This window comes from Poeciliopsis prolifica, unplaced genomic scaffold (genome assembly GCF_027474105.1).
Source record: "Poeciliopsis prolifica strain line A6 unplaced genomic scaffold, Auburn_PproV2 SCAFFOLD006, whole genome shotgun sequence".
In the NCBI taxonomy this organism is placed as follows: Eukaryota; Metazoa; Chordata; class Actinopteri; order Cyprinodontiformes; family Poeciliidae; genus Poeciliopsis; species Poeciliopsis prolifica.
Genome location: NW_026562381.1, coordinates 9,095,132 through 9,118,904, shown reverse-complemented (window position 1 = coordinate 9,118,904; position 23,773 = coordinate 9,095,132). Strand labels below are relative to the sequence as shown.

Genomic DNA, 23,773 nt, shown 5'->3' with positions numbered 1-23,773 from the left:
CCCATGTCATTTTTTTTTCTTATAACATTTTATATTGCTAACAGTTTAGGTTTCTTTAAATGCATGAGTAAATATAAAATAAAAGCCCACACATGGCATTTAATAATTAGAAAAATGTATCATAAAATTTAATTAAAAAACTCAAACTAAATAGAATAAAACTTCATGAAAACTTAAATGGTAAATACATTAAAAAAATCTGAATAGGCAAAATCTAAAACAATATATATAATGTGATACCTCAAAAATGAATTCAATTAACTAAAATGTAATAGTTTTTATAAATGAATAAACAATAAGCAGATTAACAAATATCCATGTTAGGAACACATTTATATAACAATTTCTGACCATACAGAAAGGCTCAAATAAACAAGTCTGACAAGAAACTAGCTAAAATATGATTAAAATGTTTATAAATAACTAATTAAATAATTTACTTTAGCTCTTCCAATGAAAGAGGAGTTTTGGACAGAAACTGATGCATATTGTTTGCTCTTGTCTGGTTTAAATGTGATCTAATAGGCCTGGCCTCCAAACATACGACTCCTTTCCTTAAACAAATTGCTTAATTTTCCGCAACAAATCCTTGTTATATAATGACAACATGCTCCCAATTTTCTTCCTTGCTCTCCCTTTCAGCTCCATCCCAAAACTCATCTGACCTTCCCTGCCCCAGACCACCATTGCCAATCCGCCTTTTAATCCACCTCCATGTGCAGCTAACCAGGTCACCACGCCTGTGAGGAAGGTCCAGCGGTCTGTGGCTGGGCATGAAGAAAAGAGGAGACAACTTTATTACCCAGCAGGGGAAAGCTAACGGACAGGCCCCCCCATACCGCCCACAACCAGACAGAATAGGTCAAGCCTCGCCAAACCAGACACTGAGCGGAGATCCACGAGCTACAGCTGCCAGGTCACTGAGAGAGGCGATAAATCCTTCAGAGCAACAACAGAAACATCGCCTTTCATTAATGTGATGACAGCTGGTTTTAAGATCAGGAACGTTCGGCCTTCGCATGTGCGTAACAGAACATTTGTTTTCAACCTTGGCAAATGAAATGTGTTTTTTTTTTTCTCAGCATATGTTTGGTTTCAAAGAATATTACAAATAAACATCCTCCAACATCTGGGGAGATGTGGGAATTTCCTATCAAGTAGGCAGGTTGTGAAAAAGTGGGAAAAAGAATGATGGACATAAAAGATAATGCAAATTCTATAAACATTCACAAGCAAATAATTTGTCAGAGTTTTGTCTTACCTTGGTGTTGAAGCCCATTGCATTCTGGGAGGTTTTGTAGAGCTCTGGATATTTTAGCATATTCTCTTTCCTGCAGGAGCGCTCAAATATTCCCAAGGTAAGAGGGGGTAAGGCAGTAAAGAGCTACATCCAAAAAAAAGCAACATACACACAAATATATCAAGTTTCAGCCATACCAACATAGAACATGAACCAAAGTGATGAAACATCTGACATAAAATGTTAAAAAGACAAAAACAACAAATTAATAATTTGATGTTTGATGTACCGTGATTATGCTCACACATGTGGCACGAGACTGCCTCTGCTCCTAATGTCAAAATTTTATTGAAAAAAAAAATCCTCAATGCTGTTTTTTTTTTTTTATAACTTTTTGCAGTTCAGGTCACTGCACAAAGTTCTGATTGGAGCATTTCTGCTGTAAATCTCATGTCTGTTTTTGACTAATCACAGATGCCTATTCTGATCATTCCCAATACCTCCATATGCTTTAATTTGCTGGAAATTTGTTTCAGTCTGTTTTCCAATTGCGCTACACTTAAGTCTGATTACTGAGGACCACTGACCTTGAACCCTTTCGGGGTTTGTTTTGATTGGTCACACTTTCAGTGCGTTCATATGCAAAACTCATCTCCCAATAAACATCTGCCAGGTTCTGGACCAGGAGGCAGGTATTTAAGTCTGGCTTAAGTGTAATTTCTTAGAGATGTTGTAATGTTGCATGTAGCAGCTGCTGAGAGAGAAGCGCTGGTATTGTGTGTGGCTCAGTGGCCAGTTGGTGTGCAATCCCTGCAAGCCCATCTGGAGCAGGAGTTCGCTGGACTGGCAGGACACAGGACATGCTCCATTGGGTTCTCTTTCTTCTTCACAGCCAAGCCCTAAAGGACTTCTCTATTGAAGGGTGGATTCAGACCACTGCCTCCAACAGACTCCCACACAGCCAAAAGAATTCTCCAAGTCTTTAAGAATGAAGAAACTTAACTATAGCCCCACTCATTCAAACACCGCTGGTAATATGGAATGGTGGTTTATTATATAACTGATTAAAGAGGCAAGCACTGTTGAGCTGTCTTCGTCAACTGACAGTTCATGCTGCAAATTGTTTCCATATTTGAGGAATATTTTTTCATTTTGAATGGAGCTAAGATGGAGTTTTATTGAAGAGTTAACAAGCACACTTTTTTCCCTCTGCTTAATTTATGACAGATATGAAATATGAGCTCATTAGGAGTGGTCCTGTTATTGGGCCCTGTGGGATTCCCAAAATCAGCTCACTTGCCGCTCCACTCTTCCTATTCTTTTTATCATTCAAACGTGGCCACTCCAAATAACTACCCTCTGTAGCGCAAGCAAAGCTGTTATTCTTTCACATTCAGTGCATAGCTTGGGGCACAGAGGGAGTATAGACTTGACATCTGGTCATAAATAACAAAGACATTTTTCAGGATGTAAATGCCACACTCTGGCAAAAAAAGAATCACTTCTGGGGTACCAGAGCTAAACTGTTTGGTGTCAAAGTGGGGATCGGGTGGAGGTGCAAAGTGGTCTCTTCAGAGAATAAATATTCCCAACACTCACCACGTTATACAAGCCGATACACCAGCGTTCAAAGAGAATCTGTCCAGAGAAGCCATTGACGAATGCAAACCAGATCTGTGTAAAAAAATAAAAAATAATAATAATTAAATATATATCTATATTTACATCAAAGGGCAGGAAAGTTAAATAATAGATGAAATGTATGTTCTGTTGTCCAAAAACATTCAGAAAACTCTCTATTGGTGCTGTCCTTTAAAGCTATAAAACTAATAATTTATGAACAAGGTTATAAATTAATGTTTTCCATTAGTAACAGAAGAAACCGCAATTTATACCTTTAAGTCAGGTCTACTGTCTGCTCGACTGTGAAGCCTGCCTACGTAATGTGATGCGATTTTCTGACTGTGCTCTCTGTTAGGACCAAAAGGGAAATAACACTCTAAAAGGTGGATTCAAGCATACCGGAGTTAATAAAAATGAGTTGGATCACAAGCAAAGAAAACAAAAATCAAACAAAAATAAATTTATAAGAAAATACAGTATGGAGAGATGGACTGTTGTGAACTAAAAATTGCATAAATAACAGTGTGTGCCAAACTTCTTGTAATGACTTTCGCTTTAGGAATTAAACCTGGCAAAATCTGAATAAATAAGTACGTTAAGGTGGGGTAGTTTGAACTGCTGACCTGGGATCAGCATATTAGTTGGACCTGCCAAATTTCTTAATTAGGTAAAATGGGGCCAATGAGAGAGAAAAAAACCCCTTCATCCCTTCAATGGAAACGGTTCACTGTATTCACCGCAGGTTTACCTCTAAACTCGCTGCTCTACCTGGCAACATGTGGGTGACAGATGAGGTTTGCTGCGCTGCTTAAGCCACTTAGATAATCTGAATGAAGCAGACAAATGTAATGCAAGCCATCTGTTGTGTGGAAATAAAACTCATGATAACCTCTAAAAACGTTAAAAAATAAGGTGTAGAAAACCCAGACAAAAATGATGTATTCTGAATATAAATCTATCGGTACAAAGCTGATGTATCAGAAACACCGTGAAGTGAAACTGACAACTCATGGAAGCTATGATCAGAAACTGCACCTCACAGTGTTGAAGTTTGACAATTGGTGATCCAGGACAGGCTTTAGCTGCTGCCAAAACTGTCAAGAGAACATAAGGGAAGCTGTGTTTTTGCCATGGCCTACCAGGAATTTCCTCGCTTCATTTAACATCATTATGAAGGCATGAACTGCTACAAATTCTCACATCGGGACAAAGCTTGTTTGACGGCCCCGCCCGCCGCTGCTGCCAGTGTCTATACGACCAATACCAGTCTGCCCGCTGGTTTTTCCCATTACATCGGGTTAGCATATGCATGACAACAAATAATGGGAGTCCAGCCGAAAAATCCCAATTTTCCCTGTGTGCCCGCATCCTGCCCCTCACCTTTCAGCGTCAGTCACGCCCACCAATGACCGATCCTCTGTCAGGTCCAATCTATCATGATGATTTTTTTTTTTTTTTTTTACATGAGCAGCCTGTTAAATCACGTGGGATGTTCAGATGAAAATGGAACCAGATGGCTCTGAATGCAAAGACAATAGAACCACAACCTCAGATGTTTTGGATCTCGGCTTGTTTAGAATTGCATTCAGATGCCGTTGCTAGGAGTTATGCAGGGTATGGATGAAGCTCAAGTCATGAGGCAGGTTCAGCTATTAGGAAGGCTCAAGGGTTGGTACGGAGCGGCTTGTGGGTAGGTCAAACTGCTGAATTAATTACAGATCTGCTCAATGAGAGCCTCTGGGCCGATACATTGTTGTGCTAAGTTAAAAAAGCCTCCTATTCACATGGTGGGGTTGCTGCTTCTGTGTGAGTGTTTTGGCCTCGTCCTCCAGGTTCCAATGGCTTCGTTCTCTTTCTCACTCTCCCCATCTCTTGAGGGACAGATGCATTGATTTGCTCATTAGGGGAAGTACCAGGCAGGATTTTACTTCCCTTTTTTCTTCCCCTCATTGAGTGCCACTCAGTGAAGGGGTGTGGCTGGCCTCTCTCCCTCACTGCACATCATGAAAACATTGTTGGAGCAAAGCGGGAGCTGGAGGGGAAACAAAAAAAGCGGGTAGACGAGAAACTAAAGAGACTTGCATATTCATCACCAAATGAAAAATCACCGATTCCAAGGTTGCTCCACAGCGCTGCAGTTGTATCAGAGCCTCGGTCAAGAAGAGGCTGAGTGGGAGTGACATTTGTCCCCAATAGTCCGAGTCTGGATACTCTTAAGTTTGGCTCTGCGGGATTGCTAATTGAATTCATTCACAAAGTAAATAAAGTATAAAGCTGATAAATATGGGAAATATCTGAAGCTACAAACCGAGGTTGTATTGCAATGCCAAGCTCGGCCTTTAAGTATTAATTCAGTCCAAATGGTCGGTAAGATTTTACTAATGAGAGTTTTATAATTGCCACATATGTATCACTCGTCCCTCATATCCCCAAATAGTGCCCAACGTTATGTCAATCAAACACGAGAAGCTACAAAGATTGTGCATTTCAATAGAGTTGCTATGGATTCTTTCACAAAGGCTTCCCAGGCTTGAAGTGAATAAATTCAAGTCTTTTTAGTGCTGTTCTTTATCCAATTGTAACTTGTTCCAAAGTCAAACCAGGGAATGAAACTCAAGGTTTCTTGAAATCATTTTGTTTAAGAAAAGCAAGGGTTTGCACAAAGATATTCAGATTCAATGAACTTTTTTTGTCACCCTACGACAATAGACTTTAATGTGATCTCTCGGGATTTTATGTGTAAGCGCAACCAAGTAATGCATATTTATAAAGCGGAAAGAAAGTGTGTTTTTAAAGATTATTTCACAAACAAAAATCCAATTACTGAGGTTTGCACTTCTGTTCTACCCATTTTACTTTGACACACCAAATAAAAAAACAGTGTAACCAGTTGTCACAGGAAATAGAATTTACTTGTGTTTATTTTAATCTCATAACAGATGATCTGTGAGGTTTTGTTAGAGAACATTAGTGGAGAAATTACTTCAAGGAGGCTAAGGAACATCCCAAACAGGTCAAGGAGAATGCAGTACAGATGTTTAGGGTTAACCCTAACCCACTATTTACCCAAGACTTTAAAATTATAGCAAGACTAAAAAATAACCCATCCATCCAGTCTGAAGAAGCTTAAGCTACTAAGCAAAAAAAGAATGGAGAAATATTTCAGCGTCCAGATCAGCAAAGCTAAGAGACCTACCCACAAAGACTTGCAAGTGTATTGAATGGTGCTTCTACATAGGCTCAGTTGGACATAAAAAAGCCCTTTTAAAATAAAAATAAAAAATAAAAAAAAATACAAAATCTATGTTTGGACTTCCATGCAACAAAATTATTAAAGCCAAAAGAAACTTTGAGGTAGTTGCACTGGTCAACCATGCAGTTAAGAGACAGTCTTATGCACTTATAATGAATCCCATAATGATTGACAAAATCCTTAACTGCTCCAAGCGTTTGCACCCATGATCAAGTCTCTCACAATAGCCCATGAAGCAACAGAAGGGCTTTTCTAAAGAATCAAAGAGTTTGGGGATAGAGAGGAGGATGAAAGAGACCTAACCATTTAGTCTCTAGTATTCTTATTGTACTAATCAGTGTATAGGACAATAATGTGGAGAAAAGAATGTCAAAATTTCTATTAAGAGCCAATTCTCTTCTTGCAAACCAACCTTAAAGTTGAACAGAAAAAGATGAGTACTCAAACGTAAACCCACTCGTGCAACAAACTTAGCTTTTAATCATATCCTGGAGCTGAAGGTGGGTTTTATGTCCAGACACTGAAAATACTGAACCAGGGAAAGTCTTGATAAATGTCTCATCTGCTTCAGATAATGAGAAGCAGATAATGAAGAAGCTAGAAGGCCACAAAAGGTGTTCTCAAACTGTAGATGATAGAGTCAAGTTTTGGTAAAATTACTAACATGCAGCCTGGTGAATTTCAAACAGCAAATACAAAAAAGAACAAAGATATTGTCTTGATTATATATCCTTCACTTCTGGAAAGTATCCTATTTTTCATCCCTTACAATAGAATCTGAAACACTTGAAGATAAAAAGCAACATATGAAAGTAATTCAATTTTCAGGAAAGAATGAAATGTCATATAATCAAGTTTGTCTAAAATTAAAGTTTCGCTTGGATCAACTGAACCTGATCCTGAAAAGGGCAGTGTGGTTGAGCAGATGTAATAGAAAGAAAAATGCACTTTTTTGTTTTTTGTTTTCCTTCTTCATGTCACATTGACTATAAAGAACACACACACTGGAATGTCTGAGGTAGCTGACTGATTTTTCATGGCAAATAAACTTGAAAGCCATCCGAGGTCAAACTGTCTCATAAAATGTCAACGAAAGAAAAGCAGTGCTCATATTTTAAACACTGTGTTCAATGTCTGCTTTTCATCCACAACGACAGCAGAAAACGTTGCAACATACCTTCTTGTTTTATTTGGTGTTTGTTAATCTTGCCTATGTTTTCATGTTTTCCACTGACTAGATTTCAAATGGAGAAGAATCATTTTTTGGCTCTGAACTGGAAGTTAAATACATTTCCTCATATATGGCATCTTACTTTTCAGGTGGTTCAAAGGGAATAGAGATGCAGCTGGATAGATTGTTATTGTGTGCATCAGTCACAGATTAGAGAAAGTCGAGGCAAGATATGTGTGAGGAGCACTTTCCACTGCTATCCAAAAACAATATGTTTTATAGGAACGTGCCCAACATGCTATGATGTAGATACAAGAGGAAATGCAACCTGAGGTTGGTAGGAAAAGAGTCCAACCCGTCAAGCTGAACCCCAACATCATCAATGTGAGTAATTTTCTGGTTGTACTTTTGTGCAAGTGGGAAGCATCATGAACTCCATCGGACAAGACCTAGGGGATTCCATTATAGACAACTGCCCTCCATAAAAGGACCAAACTGGAATCTCACAAAACGAATGCTGACAGGTGCCAAAGTTTCTGGGAGAAAATCCCTTGGACTGATTTATTTTGGCCAGCTACATCAACGCTGCAGTATGTTTATAGAAACTAAAATTAAGCTTTCAAAGACCCTCAAATGTAGAGTCATGGAGGCGGCTCAGGTTTTGTTTTGGGACTGATTTTCTGCATTTGGTAAAAGTAAGTTTTTTGTTTTTTTAATATAGGAAATAAAAAATAAAGGATGCCAAAAGTGTCACGTTTTAAGTTCAAGGACGGTTATGTTTATATCTATTTACTTTGGAAGGTTATCAAAACATTTGCAATGAGTGTAGTGCTCCACTAAGAACGATAAAAGATAGAATTAACATTGGTAATCATTTGGCTAAACCTGCAAGTAACAAGCAATAAATCAATTAATTACATAATAAATTAAAATAAGCCAGATGATTTCCGCTTGGACAATAGTGATTAAGAGATTTTCTCATTTAATATTGCTAGAAAATTGCCTTTTGGAGAAACGCTGCAAGCATTTGACACACAGTGCAAAGTAGTTAGGTTGAACTATCTGCCACTTTTGCCTGTTTTCTCCATCTAAGCTGAATGACTATTAATTTTTTATGACAATTTGTTTACCAAGACCTCATAATCCATTTTAATTATTATTGTGTTGGCTATTTTGTTTGTTTATTTAAAATATTAAAAGTGTTTTCAAGTTCCAGAGTCACACATTCTTCACAAAATGCTTTTTGCTCTTTGAGAGGAGTACTTGCATTAATATGCAAGTACATGCAATATTGTTTATTGAAATAATTTCTGACACAATTTATCGTCCTTCAGAATTCATTAATGTAACTGGCCTACACTGGGCATTAATGAGCAATGTAAGTGTAAAAATAGAAGAATTCAGTCAACCTCTTACTGTTATATAGGTTAAAGGATCATTAAAGGAATCAACTATTTTGCAACATTCAAAATAGTAGAGACTGTGTGATGAAACTCTCAGAAGTGTCCACATTTGAATCTCTGAAAAGAGACAATGCATAAAAAGATGGATAAGAACATCTGAACACTGGTGGCGATAAGGACTGCTGATAGCAGCTACTTAGCCAGTCTGGTCATTCTTAGTGATAGCTCTGAAGCAGCGATCTGCACTGAGTCTGGTTTCTGTCAATTGCAATCAAACTCATAATACACAAAATAAAAAAGGCAGGGACTAACATGAAAATCTGTCTAAAGCCCTTTTACTGACAACGGGTCAGCCTGTCGTAGCTCCTGATGAAGTGAGCAGCTTCACAAACTGGTCGCTGATTGTAGTAACTCGGGTCTCGCTTGAACACCAGATAAAACTACAGTAGGTGCCATCAGTGATATCTTGAAAAGTATATGCATTCACTTAACTCGGGATATCAATTTATCACTGAAAATAACAGGGAACATTTTCTTTTATGTTATTTGGTCAATATTTTTTTATATCCATCTGATTATTTGCATTATTTTTAGTATGGAGAGACTTTGTTTGACTTACCTCAATAATGTAGAGTACAATGTTCTTGTAGAAGCAGTACAGGATGCATTTGGCTACACGGTTGTAATTCCAGGCTCCATGGACGAGCAGCAGATTCTTCAAGTATTTGAACTGTGTGGGAGGGAGTAAATGGAGGGCAACGACATGATGAATGAAGAGCGGAAGCCTGAGTGCAGCACTACTCTAATCGTTCTTCATAATTAGAGATCATAGCTGGAACACTGAAGCAGCTAAATGTACTTTAAGATTAAAGCAAGTGTTTAATCTTTTTTTTCCCTGCAGAAATCTGAAGGACCAGTTTAAGATTTTGGCCAAGTCCCTCACTAACACATTCCAGAAAAGACCAGTCACAGGCTGCAGGGCCAAGCTTTAAATTGCAGCAATTAGCGAGGTTCGTATAAGGGGTATTGGTCTCCAAAAGCTGTGCATTATACTTCAGTGGCTTTGTGGTTATGCTATTATTTAGAGCTTATGTAAAATTTTCAAATTATGGGCTTATCTTCACAATAAAACAAGTGAAAAATGGAAGGCAAAAATTTATAAAAACCCAGTGAAAGCTGGACTTCACGTAAATTATAATTATTAGATAGAGAGTAGGCCTTAATCCAGATATAAAGTAGCATTGATTTACAGAGAAACTGCATCAACAACAGAAACTGTAGGGAGTGTCAAACTTTAAATTGTGATCGCTGTGTACTTTCCATTTAAGAATTTTATTTGTAGCAGACCTGTGATTTTTAAAAAAAGATATTTTTAAACTTTTTTAACAATTTACCCCCCCAAAAAATAAATAAATAAATAAATAAATAAATAAATAAATAATCCCTGAACGTGCTTGTCCAATTGTCACGTTTTCTTCTCTGCATCGTTTATAAATTAGGAAATAATAGCTTTGAAGTTGATTGCATAAAAACCTTCTAGGCATCTATACCAAACTACATCAGTGCCAATAAAAATATATACAAATTTATATTTGAACCTTAGATTTCCTGAAATCAGGACAACTTGTAAAGTTTGTGAACTTTATACTTTCTCCCTGTTGAAGGCCGTTCCAATACTTTGTTCTGTATCTAAACCATCTTAGAACTTGCTTATTGTCAGGACCTCAGGTCCAGTAAATCCTGGTTAAAGTGGACAAGAAGTTAAAAGGGCTTGGAAACGTTCATTTTTCATCAGGCAGAGACCAGAAAACCAAAATACTGGTGGCCAAAATTCCAGTGTCTAACTTCACAAAATTGTAAAGTTAGATTGTGATGTGGCAAATTAAAGATAAATAGTCTAAATAAAAAAATGCAATGCAAATAAAGAAAATGAGATGAAATAAGTTATGATGTATGGCACCAGATCTATTTCTCTTTGCCATATTTATGTAACCTGAGGCAATGGGAAATTCTTCTCTGAAAAAAAAAAAGTGAATCACGTCCTTCCTTACCTGTTGCTGCCCACTGTTGGTAAGCTGGCTGAAAGAAGGCTACCTGAGCATATAACTTGATAAACTTACCCACTTCTATTTACTTATTGTACTTCAGTTTCTCTATAAAGAGCAGAACATAAAGAAGTGATATTCTGCTGTATTAGCACCTCAAAAGCATTACTACATTTATTGTTTCATGCTTAAATGATTACTATACGAATCCATTTGTGGAGCTTTTACCATGAGGAAGAAATTACTGTTTTCTGTTAAAAATGAATACAATTGCATCATGTAATGTTTTTGATTAAAGATTTTTATATGGAAAATTTGTGGTTGTTTTACTCAAGGTTCCCAAACATATTATTTCTCTGTGGGTCTGCTGACCTCTTTTTTTTTGCATCATCAAAGAACTATCTGTAAAATAGTAGTGGTCTCCAGTTAGTGTGACCAACCCTCATGTTGGACAGAGTCATTAAAAAAAAAAAAGAAAGTTGAATTCACAAAATACTGGTGGCCAAAATTCCTGTGTTTAACTTCACAAATCTGTAAAGTTAGATTGTGATGTGGCAAATCAAAGATAAAGAATGGTCTTAATTTAAAAAAAAAAAAGAAAACGAGATGAAATAAGTTATAATGTACCTGTTGCTGCCCACTGTTGGTAAGCTGGCTGAAAGAAGGCTGCCTGAGCATATAACTTGATTAATTTACCCACTAGTTAGACAGCAGAGGTGCCATGACCCAAATATTTGTAATTCTGAAACTGACTCAGAAAGCAAACCTGACTTCTATAGGAGCAAGAAATTGAATCTCCAGCAGAAACGAGCTCATCCAGTTCTCTGCATGATCAATTAATTCATGAAGAGGGATAAAAAATAAAAAAAACAAGCTGTGTAATTTTCTAAGACTGATTCTGGTTTGAACTCAGCAAATTACAGTTAATGCAGTCTAGCAGTAAAATACCAGTTGAGGTCTGGAGGTGCAATTTAATTTAAAGCGGGGGCAAAACCTAAATGGATTATTAGACCACTGGGTTTTGAAGGACGCAAACTCTCCACATGTCATGTGGATCAAAGGCCTTCAAGTCTCTTGAAATGTAATTGCAGGCTGAAGTACAGACGATGTACTGTTGGTTTCTCATCCTCGAAGGCCTCTTAGCATTAATAGAAACACGATGCGCCGTACATCGAGGCGGTGAATCAGGAGCTCTCCGGCTTTTGTTGCTTACACATATCGTATATCGACCAAGTGTTCCAGTCGAGCTGGTTACCAGGATGCAAGCAGGTATTTACACAACATTTTGCCAGAATCCATTTTCATGGAGCTTTGTTTGAAATTAGATGTCACCAGGCGCCTGTTTTACAGGTGTTTCTACTTCAATTTTAAGCCCCAGCTCATTCAGATAGATCACCTATTGTTATTCAGAACAATAGGTGCAATCCTATCACTTACACAAAACACATGAGAAGGCAGTGACAGGTACAAAAGAAATGTATCACTATATCCTGCTGATAAACTAAGAAAACAAAGTAGATGTTTATGTTTCTTTTAGCTCAGGTGTATTCCTAGGTGTTGTTTGCCTTTCAGGAACAAAAACATTTTAAAGATTCAGTATTATTGTTTGTGTCACACTATTCAGGTCTTAAACGCATCTTATCCTTCACTTTATCCACTTTTTATATGAAGAAAACTTGAAAACATTTCCTCTTTCCTTATGATGCTGTTGCGCTCACCTGGGCAATAGAGTAGTCAGAAGAGTTTGCTGCCTGCAAACCTTCGTTGCCAGAGATTCCCACTCCGACATGAGCTGATTGGATCATTCCTACATCGTTAGCTCCGTCCCCGATGGCCAATGTGATCACCTTCACTTGTTTCTTCACCATTTCAACCACCTCTGACTTCTGAAGAGGAGAAACTCTGAAAGAAACCAGCGGCGTTTGTATTACGCAAAACATGATTTAGCAAGTTCAAAAGAAGTAATGCCTTTAATTATACAACATACAACTTTAGTACATTATTTTTTTCTTGTATTTATATTAAATAAATGAACCATTTATTATGGCAATAACAATTTTGCATAAAAATGAAAACAATAACTCAATAGCTTGTAGTTTTTAAAGATACTACCCGTCGTCTTGATGTCCTTCTAAAACAGTTGCATTAAAGAACAGTTCAGTCCATCCAGAGGGATCTGGATGGATTGAACTTATATAATAGATAATATTCATTGCAGCCCAAGAAAGGATATTTTCTTGGGCTCCAATGAATCACTGAGTCACAATAAATCACAGAGTTCAGGAATCAGATTTTTCTATTTCAAGTTATACACAGTTGCTTTTTATTTTGAGGTGGACCTTTACATTTTGAGCAGTGCAAGACAAAAAGACAGCCATATATGTTTGGGTAAAGGACTAAAAGGCATTCTGTGTTTAATCAGGAAGTAATTTCATTTAATATTTTTAGGGAAGGAAATAGATAGGTTTGTAAGTTAAAGCTTTTCTGGAAAGATTTAATGTTTTATTTTACCACATTAAAGCTGTTAAGGGAGTAAAATCAAGAGAAACGCACTTGTAACTTTTTATAGCTTTTGCGGAGAAACTGGAATTAGCTAAAAAATTGTCTTGGTTGGGTGCAGCATTGCAAATTCTGTGATATTTTGAAGTTATATACAATCAGTTTGATACATTTGCATGAGAAAAAAAGTTAAAAACCAAACTCAGGCAATAAATCTCTTCTGCAGACACAGAAAAGGAAAAAAGACATTTGGTGATAAAGAGCAATTTCTGCAAAGTGAAATGTGCAAGTTCAAAGAATTCACATTATATCAAGAAATCAAATAGCACATGCCTTTCTAACAGTTAAAGTCAGTGGAGAACGTTATTTATTGACTTGGTGCTCAGACAGTTATTACCTGTTGCATGTTTAGTGTGAAGAACGCGAGGACATAAGGGAGCAAACCTGCAAGCGTATTTTTCCATTTGAGCTCCACCGTGCCAGGCGAGCCGGCTGCTGACACTTCATGTATTGAGGGAAGCAAAGATCTGTCCACAGCTCCGTATGAAGTAATAAACTCCACCCATTAGAGATTTTTATGTTATTTGACTGGAGTCCAAGTATAAGGAGTCAGAATATATTTACTGTTGCTGTGTTGACACCTGACCTCTAGTAAAAATCTATCCAACACAAGAATGTGCAGTTACCTTCAACCCATTAAAAGCATAATCAGCACAGCCAACTTTGAAATATTTCACACATATTTTGTATTTACCTCAGATCATTCTCTAGATGTCATTTCATATTTTTTCAGTTAGTAAATAACTAGTTTATAAAAGAGAACTAAATAAAAAAAAAAGATACGAACTGCTCACATCTGAAATATTTCACATTTACAGGTCTAAAATAGTAAAACATGGAAGATCCTTCTTTGTGAACAAATCGCAAAGCAAATAAATGTTGTATCTGTCTTTACAGGGTTAATGTGAAAGCTTATTTTCTGAGGTTTATGAAGAATTTTTCCTTCCCTGGTGTATCTTTGTGTGTACCCAATGCAAACACAGTTGGAGGGGGAAGAAAAATAAAAATTTGAGATCATGTACACAGTGCAAAGGTAATTAAGGTACTCTGAGAACATGCTGGTGATTTCTGGCCTGGTAGCCCGTCACAAGCGCTTAAGCACATAAGTACTTCCTACAGTTTATGTGGCAAAGGATGTCACTGGAATATATTTTCATTGCCAGTTTTATTTACTAGTGTTACACAGTTTTGATAATAATGGACAAGTAGAATTATCAGTTCTCCAAGCTTAATTTGTCTTTATGTTTGCAGGTTCTGCTGTCATCAATTTGGGAATTGATTTCATTTAGACAAATACTTTAATAGCTTGTGTCAGAATCAATCACAACTGATTTCTTATTGGAACGTTTCAAATGTTCACTTGTATTTCAGGTTTATTTTATTCCCTCAGGAGTAAATTTTACCTGCAACAAATGACTGCTTTACAGGACAAGGCCAGATCCAGGAAGTACTGACGGACTCCAAACGTTAGAGCGTATTTAAGAGTCTTTCCGTCAATAATGAGAGCAAAGTCATTTTCCTTGTAGATGGCTTCTCCCAGAAGTCCACAGTGGTGACTAAGTGTTTCCCTGGTTGCCTGAAAGATAAAAAATATGACAATAGCATTAGTTATATACAGCTAGATTTGTGTAGAAGCAATAATATAACCTCTATTATTTTGCTTTGATACAACTTTTAGAAAATACACATGTGAAAGAACAATGAAGTAAAAGCACCTTTTGTATAAATGTGAATTAAATTTTCACGCAGTAACTCAAATAGACTCCACACAGGCCTTCATATAAATGATCTCTGTGTAAAGTCATGTATATTGCAATGCTATACACTTGGTATTAAAACTCATATTTACTTTTGACTTGGTCCTACTCCAACATACTTGCAGCAATTATAAGTCATATTTCCTTAAAGGAATTCTCTTCAAAGACTGGACTGAATTCTTTAATCAACTCTTTCTTAAACAGGTCTGAAAATTTAAGCTGTGTTTGTTTGAATTTGCAGACTTCCTTTTTAGGTAAAAAAAAAACCCCACAGAGTTTTGAATAAATAGAAAGTCCACAAGCTTTGTTTGAAACATTTGTTCAGAGAAAGCTTGAAAAAAATGTACGATGTAAAGAACATAATGTTCTTCACCCTGGGATCTAAATTTCAAAGTTCCGTTTTTCATTTTTAAAATGGAAAGGTTTGTTAAATTATGATAAATCTTCACATGTGGAGGTTATTTTGACATGTACTATCTACCAAAGCATGTCAGATACTGCAGCACACCTTCAGGTATTGGTGGAGTTCATGGTATGGCAAATCAGGGATGCTTTAGTGGCAACTCTTCATCAGGGAGGTGGTCATACTGCAAGGTCTGATCAGCTTACGTCTTAACTCCAGTTTCTAACACCAAACTGCAGAGGAACATCTGCTTCTCATCCTGGATGTTTATTATCATCTTTCATATTTATTACACTTAAACTCAGGCTATGAGGCGATACCTTTGATAGATTGAAGACTGATTCAGATATGATTCTGATATCTTTACAGTAGACCCAACGATGACTGATAAGAGATGATGGGGAAAAAAAATAAACGATTCTGACAAGAGGATCAACTGTCTTGGAATACAAGCATGTCTGAAAGGACGGAGCAGTGAGATCACTGTTTTTATCTTCTGTTTTCTCCACAGATGAAGAGAATTTCTTATTATCAGACAGGTAGGAAGCCTCTTTATTTAACTTAAAACAAACAATATCTTTGTTTTTTTGTGTGTTATGGTAAAAATTGTTCATTTATAAACAAGCTTCAACTTATAGAAGAAAATAAAAGGGAAAGTGTTGAATATGTGGTGCCAAGCAGATGCACAAACAGCTGAACTCATACAAAGAAATAATGGAGACCATTTTCAGAACTGAAGGAGGAAGGTGCCTGGCCTGGTGTGGAGGTCAGATATGTCAAAGCATTCAGATTGCACCATGGGGACCGCGCAATTTTCGCCTGGCATAACAGAACTCTGAAACCTCAGCTTAAGGGAAATATTTGGAGAGGGAGGCTTTACGTTTCACAAAGTGAGCAGTGCAGACTGAGAGACACGCACGGAGAGAGATGATGGATTAACAGGAGAGAAGCTGAGCAAGAGGATACAAGCCGAGAGCAGCTGGGAGGATTTTACCATCCTGATGGGATCTATAAAACAGCTTGAGATGGTGAACAGTGGACAAGCGCATGTGTATCCATGAATGTGTTGAAGTTAGGGTACCCACAATATCTAAATTTAAGTACAACAGTTAGATCTGAGTTGCCCTGGGTCGTTTTAGATTACATCTCAGTGCATTAGCAATGCATGAAATGCTCTTTGTACAGACCACTGGAAAGAAAAAAAATCCACTTTATTTGAGACATCAGCAATCCATCACAAAGTCTGATAGGCAACGTTTACAATTTCCTCAAGTACTTTGCTCATTTCCCCCTTTATTTCCACTGAGGAATTTTAGCGCTAATGCTACTTGTCTCCGGCTAAAGCCTCTTTGTTATGGCTATAATCACCAGTTGAGCCGATGTGACGAGCTAGTGTTTGGTTTTGGTATGTGGTGGCCATTCAGAAATCCACGGGAGCTTCCCATTTAGACTGAGCTCCATTGTTGATATAGTTCTTGACTGATGCAACCAAAAGGACGTGACCGTCATGATGTGGAATCTGGACATTTGTATGGATCAAATGTCATCATCTGTTCAGACTCAGAGGCCTACAACAAGGAGACACTCAAACTTCATAAAAAAGCACAGAGATGGGTTTACACATTTTTTGTGAGGCTAGGCCTATACAAAACATGCTCATTACATTGAAAAAAAAAAAAAGACTAGCTTTAGGTTTTAGCCTGCTCAGTTCTGCATATTTGGATATATTTTCAGAATGATCTGCTTTGGAGCCTCTGTTTGAATCAACATTAGCTGCTGCTGGCCATGCCCCCAACTCAACATTTACCCTCGCACTTGAAAATCCCTGCAAACAGATGCACAATTACACAACTGTGAATTTTTGAAAAGTAGAATTAGAGCCTCCTATACAATCAAGAAGAATGCAGAAAAATGTTTCTGGATGGTAAGTCAACAAAGAAACACTTGCGTTTTCTAGCAGCAATTGTACAGTGCATGTAGCAGTAAAACATGCCACCAAGCTTCCTGGAGCTCTGCTTGGCATTTAGCTGGGCTCGGCAGAGGTTCATAGGTTGTGTTCAAATATGACTCATTGGAAGGTTTTTGAAATGGCTTGCTTTCCAGATACCAAAAAATATTTACTTATTACCAAGAAAACCCTGGGTGGGTTTTTTAAGTGCTTGATTTTTTTTTTTTTTTTTTTTTTAAAGTTGAGATGTAAAGGAAAGCATAAAAACGTACAAACATTAAATTTAGCATAATAGGCCCCCTTTAAATTAGAAACTAATGCTAATTCAGACATATTTGGGTCTGAAAACAGGCAAAAAGAGATCCATGTTTGAATAAGTGCTCTCATATCTGCTGACCCCACAGCCCAGCTCTCTGGCTTGGTGGACAGCTTTCAGTTTCTGAGTTTTAACAAACTGCCTTATGTAAGCATCTGCTCAACCACAGCAGAATGGGAGCTGACATTTCAAAGCACTGGCCTGTGGGCTGTATGAATGCACCAACCTAACATTCTACCTCGGCTCCATTTATCACGTTTAACAAACGTCTGACAGGATGAAGGCCGTCCGTCATCACAGAGAACCACCCCATCCAGCCGCTTCATTCACAGCTTTTCGTCTTTTTCCTGTCTTTCTGTCTGACAAAGCCGATGTCCTGGCTTCAGTCGACATATGTAGCTTTTCCCCTGCTGAAACTGCAGGGACTTGCCCTTTTCAAACGCAGGAACAACAGACATGGCTCTCTTGCAAGGAGGTTAACAGACTTCCCTGTTGGGTGTCGTCATGTTAAATGCGGATTTCAGGATGTGGGCTGGGTTTTTATGGAAGGCACCCTGTGGCCTCATCCTTTAATACAGGCAAATCTTTCTTTGCCAGAAAAGACAAAGTGAGGATAGTTAAGAGTTACTTCCAAAGCAAGGGATGAATTGTTATTAATCAACATAAAATGTGTGTAGCCTTATTTAGATTTTCCAATTAGACATATAGAAGAAGTACATGCCCACAGCAAGAAGTTCCCATAAAAAGTAGAATCTTAAGTTTCTTTAACATCTTGCAATAATAGTTCTTCAGAGCAGATGTGGAAACCACAGATGTTAATTCTGCAGAAATGTGTGTACACTACATATGCACAGAGGAATTGACTGGTGTCCCCAAAATTAGCAAAGTTTTAGTTCAATCAACTTTAACAACACTCTTTAGTGTGGATGTAGTTACTGAGTTAAGAAAACTAACTTAGTTTAAAAAGTTTAATCAGTATTAGTAAGATAAATGTTAGGAGGACGACAGCAATGTAAAAAGATATTTAGAGGAAACTGTTTTCTCTAACATGTTTAAACATGTATGCAGTTCATTCAGATGAGATAGAGCAAGATTTGCAGGTAACAGGAATGCTGAACATGGTACAATAACATTTCTAATTTTTTAAAGCTTTTAACTTCTGTCATGCAACAACACTGGGTTTGGAAATCTTGATATGGTCTTCAAAATCTTAGCATTAAAGTTATACTAGCGGGGTTCACTGTGCAAATTTCTAAAATTAGATGTTGGTTTGAATTTCTGGTCTCCAAGTCAATGAATGTTTAATTCTCTGCAGAACCTGATGGCAAAGTGAGGTTATAATTTAACCACTTAATGTATGTGTTTGAACAGAAATACATCTTAAAGATGTAGCACAAAAGCTCTCGAGGACAGAAATTGGAGGCCTATGGTTTGACCCAATAACTCTATTTATCCTTTAAAATAATAGTATAATGCTGTTTTACAGTGCAGTATTAAATATGCGCCATATAGTAATTGTTGAAGAGAGATTATGTGATCAATTTTTACAAAACCCTGAGACTGGAAATGTAGTTTAAAAAGCAGATATACAAATGAAAAGAAAAGTAAATATTTTACATTTATTTTTGCATGTTTTTCCATCATTAGTTTTATACGGATAATTTTTAATTATGATCAAAGAAATCCAAAAATACTTACATTCAGACTGTCTTCATTAATCACCAGCATGCCCATGTTCTTTGTAAGAAGTTTGCAGGAATGTCCTGTCGGATCACAGAAAGAAAAAAGAACAAAACAAAACATGTACTGAAGCTTTTTGATATATTACAAAAGACGGAAGCAAAATCATTGCTTAGGTCATAGTACATTGAAGGCATAAAACTACAAAAAAAAGGGAGAAAATGTATCAATTTTCTCAAACAGGCAGTAAAAATCTAAATGTTACAGCAAGCTGAAAACTCCCGTCTTAGGACATGACTAATGAGTTTGGTTTACAAGAGTTTGTCAGTTTCCTGTTTTAACAGGCAGTTACAACTCTGGGTTACCCAACATGGCTCTCTGGGGAATGAGCTCCACAGTGCTTGGCCGGGACACACACCCAGGGTCACCAGCAAGTGGTGGATGGAGCCTCTCATTGGGGGGAAAACAGAAATATTTCATGAACCAAGACTAAAGCCTTCACTTTAGCACTGGAGCTGTATGAGAAAGCTGCCATCTGTGGCATAACCACATACATATTTGAGGGCTTCAACACTTTGCTTCTGTCTGGAAAGAGATTTCAATATATTTTTTTTAAAGAAATTACCACATAACCTGTCTTGTGAACACATGGGTGGCATTTTCTGAGAGTGAAAATGAAATAAGCATATGAATAAACAACAGTGCACACACACAGAGGAAATGAACATGTTTCAGAGTTAAGCCCAAACAGGCTCGGGTCTAGCAGATTGTTTTCTTAAGTGCAAAGGTGCAAACGTCCAAAAATTTGCCAGGGTGGAAAATGTCTTCCCATCTCAACACAGTCTCTGTTCCCTTCCCCACTCGTCAATTCTTGACACAACCCTTCCGTCTAATGTGTTTACCTTTTAATTCATTTCACTCATTTTTTTTGTCACAGTTAAATTCTTGAGCCTTTTCAATTCCAGGAGGAACTAAAGACCGTTCCGGCAGGCCTCGAGGAATGCATAACAACACTCATGTCACAGCAAACTCAGCTGCACAAAGGAAGCAAGATTTAATTCTTCACACAGAACCTTAACTAAATAATATCCTTTGAACTTTTTCACATTTCATTAGGTAGCAACCTCAAACCTTCATGTACTTTACTGGTATGTTATGTGACAGACCAACACAAACTTATTCACCATTATATAATTATTATTGTAAAGTGGAAAGAATACAAAACCTGGACATCTCCCCAAACAAACCAGACTTTCCAGTCAATCAACGAGAGTTTAAACAGGGTTGATACGAATGCATCCAGAAAGGTGTTTTATTTTGTGTCTCTGCTGATGTGACTGGTCAAATCAAGAGTTAAACCTGCAACGTATTTACAGAGAAAGCAGAAAAAGGCTGTATCTCTGGAGAAAGAAACATTGCTCTTTTATAGAACTGGGCCAGATTTACAGAAAAGCTCTCTTACGTTATGTCCAGATACATGAACACTGCAGGAGTTATTTGTAATAAATCAGCCGCTTTGGTAATGGAGGCTTTATCCAACTGTTAACTCAAATCTTGAGCTGCATCATCAGTTTAATTTGGAATATTGTACAGAGTGCCATTTCACTGGCAATGGGAATAATGTTTCAGTGAGGGAAACAGTAAAAAATAACATAAATACTGAGCAGAATTTTTACAGAGCAGCTCAGCCAAAAGGTGGAGCTGTGAAAATACTTCCAGTGAGCATTAGCCTCAGCTGAGCCCCCTCACATCTGGGCACAGTGGGCACAAAAGGCTGATTCAGTCAGGCCTCAGTGGTAGTTGCAGCCGCAAAAACAAACCCACTTTTAAAACCTATTTTTCTAAACTTTATGCTACCGAGTTGGTTGTACTCAAGGTTGATCCACTTTTGGTGGTCATCCACTTCTGTGATCCCAGGGCAAACAAGGACGTGAACTACAAACTGAAACGGCCAGGCAGCGTTGGGCTGTTTACCTTCCAGATAACATCTGCAACAGTAAAATCTCTGAGGAAGTGGGATGTAGAAGAGGGGCCTGCTTGAGTACATATGCATGGCATTTATTTCACGTCAACGCAGGGAGGTCATACATCATCCTGCAACAGATGCTTTCATTAAACGTGTGTGACACAACAACACTGAGCTTATCCAGAGTTTATCATGCTGTGTGAGGAATGACTGAAGAGAGTATCTGTACCAGGGAGGTGCAAAAACACAGCGAAAAGTGTCCTGATGCAGGAACATCAAAAGAAAAGAAAGCATCTGTACTCCAAAGAGCTTTACAGAGTCTTGCACAATTTATGCTTTTTTTTTTTTTACCTTTGCTCATAGTACAACCACAAACAATCAATGTGTTTTATTAAAAGTTTAAGTATTGAATCAGAACAATGTAGTGCAAATGACAAAGTGAAAAACTGCTGCTCAATTCTGGAAGAAAATCCTAAGCATAACGCAAACTGTGCTTCAATGGAAAGACTGAACATTTTTATGTACTGGAATGGCATAATCAGAGTCCAGGCATAAAACTACAAAATTTATGCCAAGACTTAAAAATTTATTTTCAGAGATACTCTGCATCCAACCTGACAGAGCTTAGTAAAAAAAATAGGCTAACATTTCAGCCTCTAGCTGTGTTAAGCTGCTCTAATGCTAAAACTTACTACTGTGTTTTGGTCCACTTGTTAAAATCCCAATAAAATGCATTAAAACAAGTTAAGAAACATTCAAAAGGAAGGAATTCTTTTGCAGGGCACTGTAGGTGCTTTTACTGTACATGTGTTAACAATTCAAGCAGCAGTTAGTCATTATGCAGCTGGTAGCAGAACTTTGTTTGTATGAAGCTTAAGTAGCGGCTTCCCACTGCGTACATGAAGTTGTTTTCAGTGAAAGGGAGAATTAAAACAAACTCTGCTGCAAAGAATGTTTACAAACTACACCACTGATGATTTTAGAGGGAGACAGTACGCCACACTACATGACCGAGAACAGAGAGCAGCATTCACATAAAACACAAAGCTTTACCAAGTATGTTTGGTTGTATTGTTTCTGGTGCAAATATCTAATGATAAGTTCGCTGTTGTTGCTCACCAATGTTGATGGCTGTTTCCTGTTTGTCCCCCGTTAGGATCCAGATCTTAATGTCAGCCTTCATTAACGTCTCAATCGTTTCGGGGACTTTGTCTTGGAGCTTGTCTTCTATGGCTGTGGCCCCCAGGAGCTGCAGGTTCTACCACAGAAAAGGTCAGAATATATACGAGTAAGTGCTAACGTGGATCAAAAAGAAATCTACCAACTGCTTTTGTTTACCACCCAGAAAAAAAAAAAAAAAACACCAAGGGATTCTCAGAAGGTTTTGGATCAATTTTTAAGCTCCTCTAAGAGCGCATTTCTTCACACGATTTCACCCCACGCACACACAAGTAGACCCATAAACACTTTTGGTCAGTTTCTTAGGAAACTGGGGCTGTTTAGGGTAGGTCACGGACTTGTAAGGGCTCATCACAAAACCAAGAATTTGACAAGAGCCAGTGGCAGTGGGGAGACAGAAGCCAGCAGGCGAGGAAAAACCAGAGAAGCTCTTTAAATTGAGACCTGAGCCCTAATGCCAGTTTGTGTGTAGCTCTGGCCTGCTTGTTTGCTGGGAACAGGAAGCTTGAGGAAGAACCTTATACTTTTGTGCTCTGACATAATTAACTTTTTGTACCTGAAATATTGACTTTTTATCTGAATTTATGGAAAAGAAGAATTAAGGCGTCTACTTCATTAATCGGTTTAGGTAAAAAGTTGCATTTGTAGTGAAGCACTGAGGCAATTAGATGATGCCTTCATGTGCTCCTTTTCTGTATTAAAAAAAACTGCAGATTTACATGAACAAACTCATCTCCTACCTGAGGGACCAGTCTACTGATATTCCTCCTACAAAGTACCTCCACTTAACTGGTATTTTATGTAGCATAATTGAAAGAAAATGGTTCAAAATAATGGCATTAAGCTTTTTGGCATAAATCAATCTGCAAGGTCTAAAACAGACTTCAGGGTCAGATGCAGTTTAGCCGAGTCCAGGCGTTGCTGTTAGTCGATTGTGCAGCAAAGACCACTGAAGAGTTTGGGGGAGATTCAGAAGATGTGAGTTGCAGATGAAGTCAGAGCGAGATGAAGTAAAAGTCACCACCACAAAGACGTACATGAAATGCGGTACAACTCATGTATTCCTTATTTTATGCATCACAAAGATGGGAGAAGCAACTTACCTAGATTCAGTGGGAAAGAACTAAACTCATTTAGTCAATCTATATGTGCTCGACATTTTTTTTACTGAAATTAAATAACTTTTTAACAACATTCTAATTGAGTTTGTTTTAAAGCAGATCTCTGTAA

General features: G+C 37.6%; 1 protein-coding gene across 7 annotated transcripts in view; it reads right to left on the bottom strand.

Moving 5' to 3' along the window:
* The window catches only part of atp8a1 (ATPase phospholipid transporting 8A1), a 99,992-nt gene that overhangs the window by 21,367 nt on the left and 54,852 nt on the right, over positions 1-23,773 (bottom strand). For all 7 annotated transcript variants that reach the window (XR_008605992.1, XM_055030391.1, XM_055030393.1 and 4 more), the window contains 7 exons: positions 22,484-22,622; positions 19,417-19,481; positions 14,698-14,870; positions 12,454-12,637; positions 9,310-9,420; positions 2,840-2,914; positions 1,262-1,384 (listed from right to left, as the gene is read on the bottom strand). Coding sequence is in view for 6 of the 7 variants with exons in the window: in XM_055030391.1 (XP_054886366.1) it covers positions 1,262-1,384; positions 2,840-2,914; positions 9,310-9,420; positions 12,454-12,637; positions 14,698-14,870; positions 19,417-19,481; positions 22,484-22,622 (870 nt within the window). In the remaining variant the exon portion in view is untranslated. The remainder of the gene's footprint in view (positions 1-1,261; positions 1,385-2,839; positions 2,915-9,309; positions 9,421-12,453; positions 12,638-14,697; positions 14,871-19,416; positions 19,482-22,483; positions 22,623-23,773) is intronic.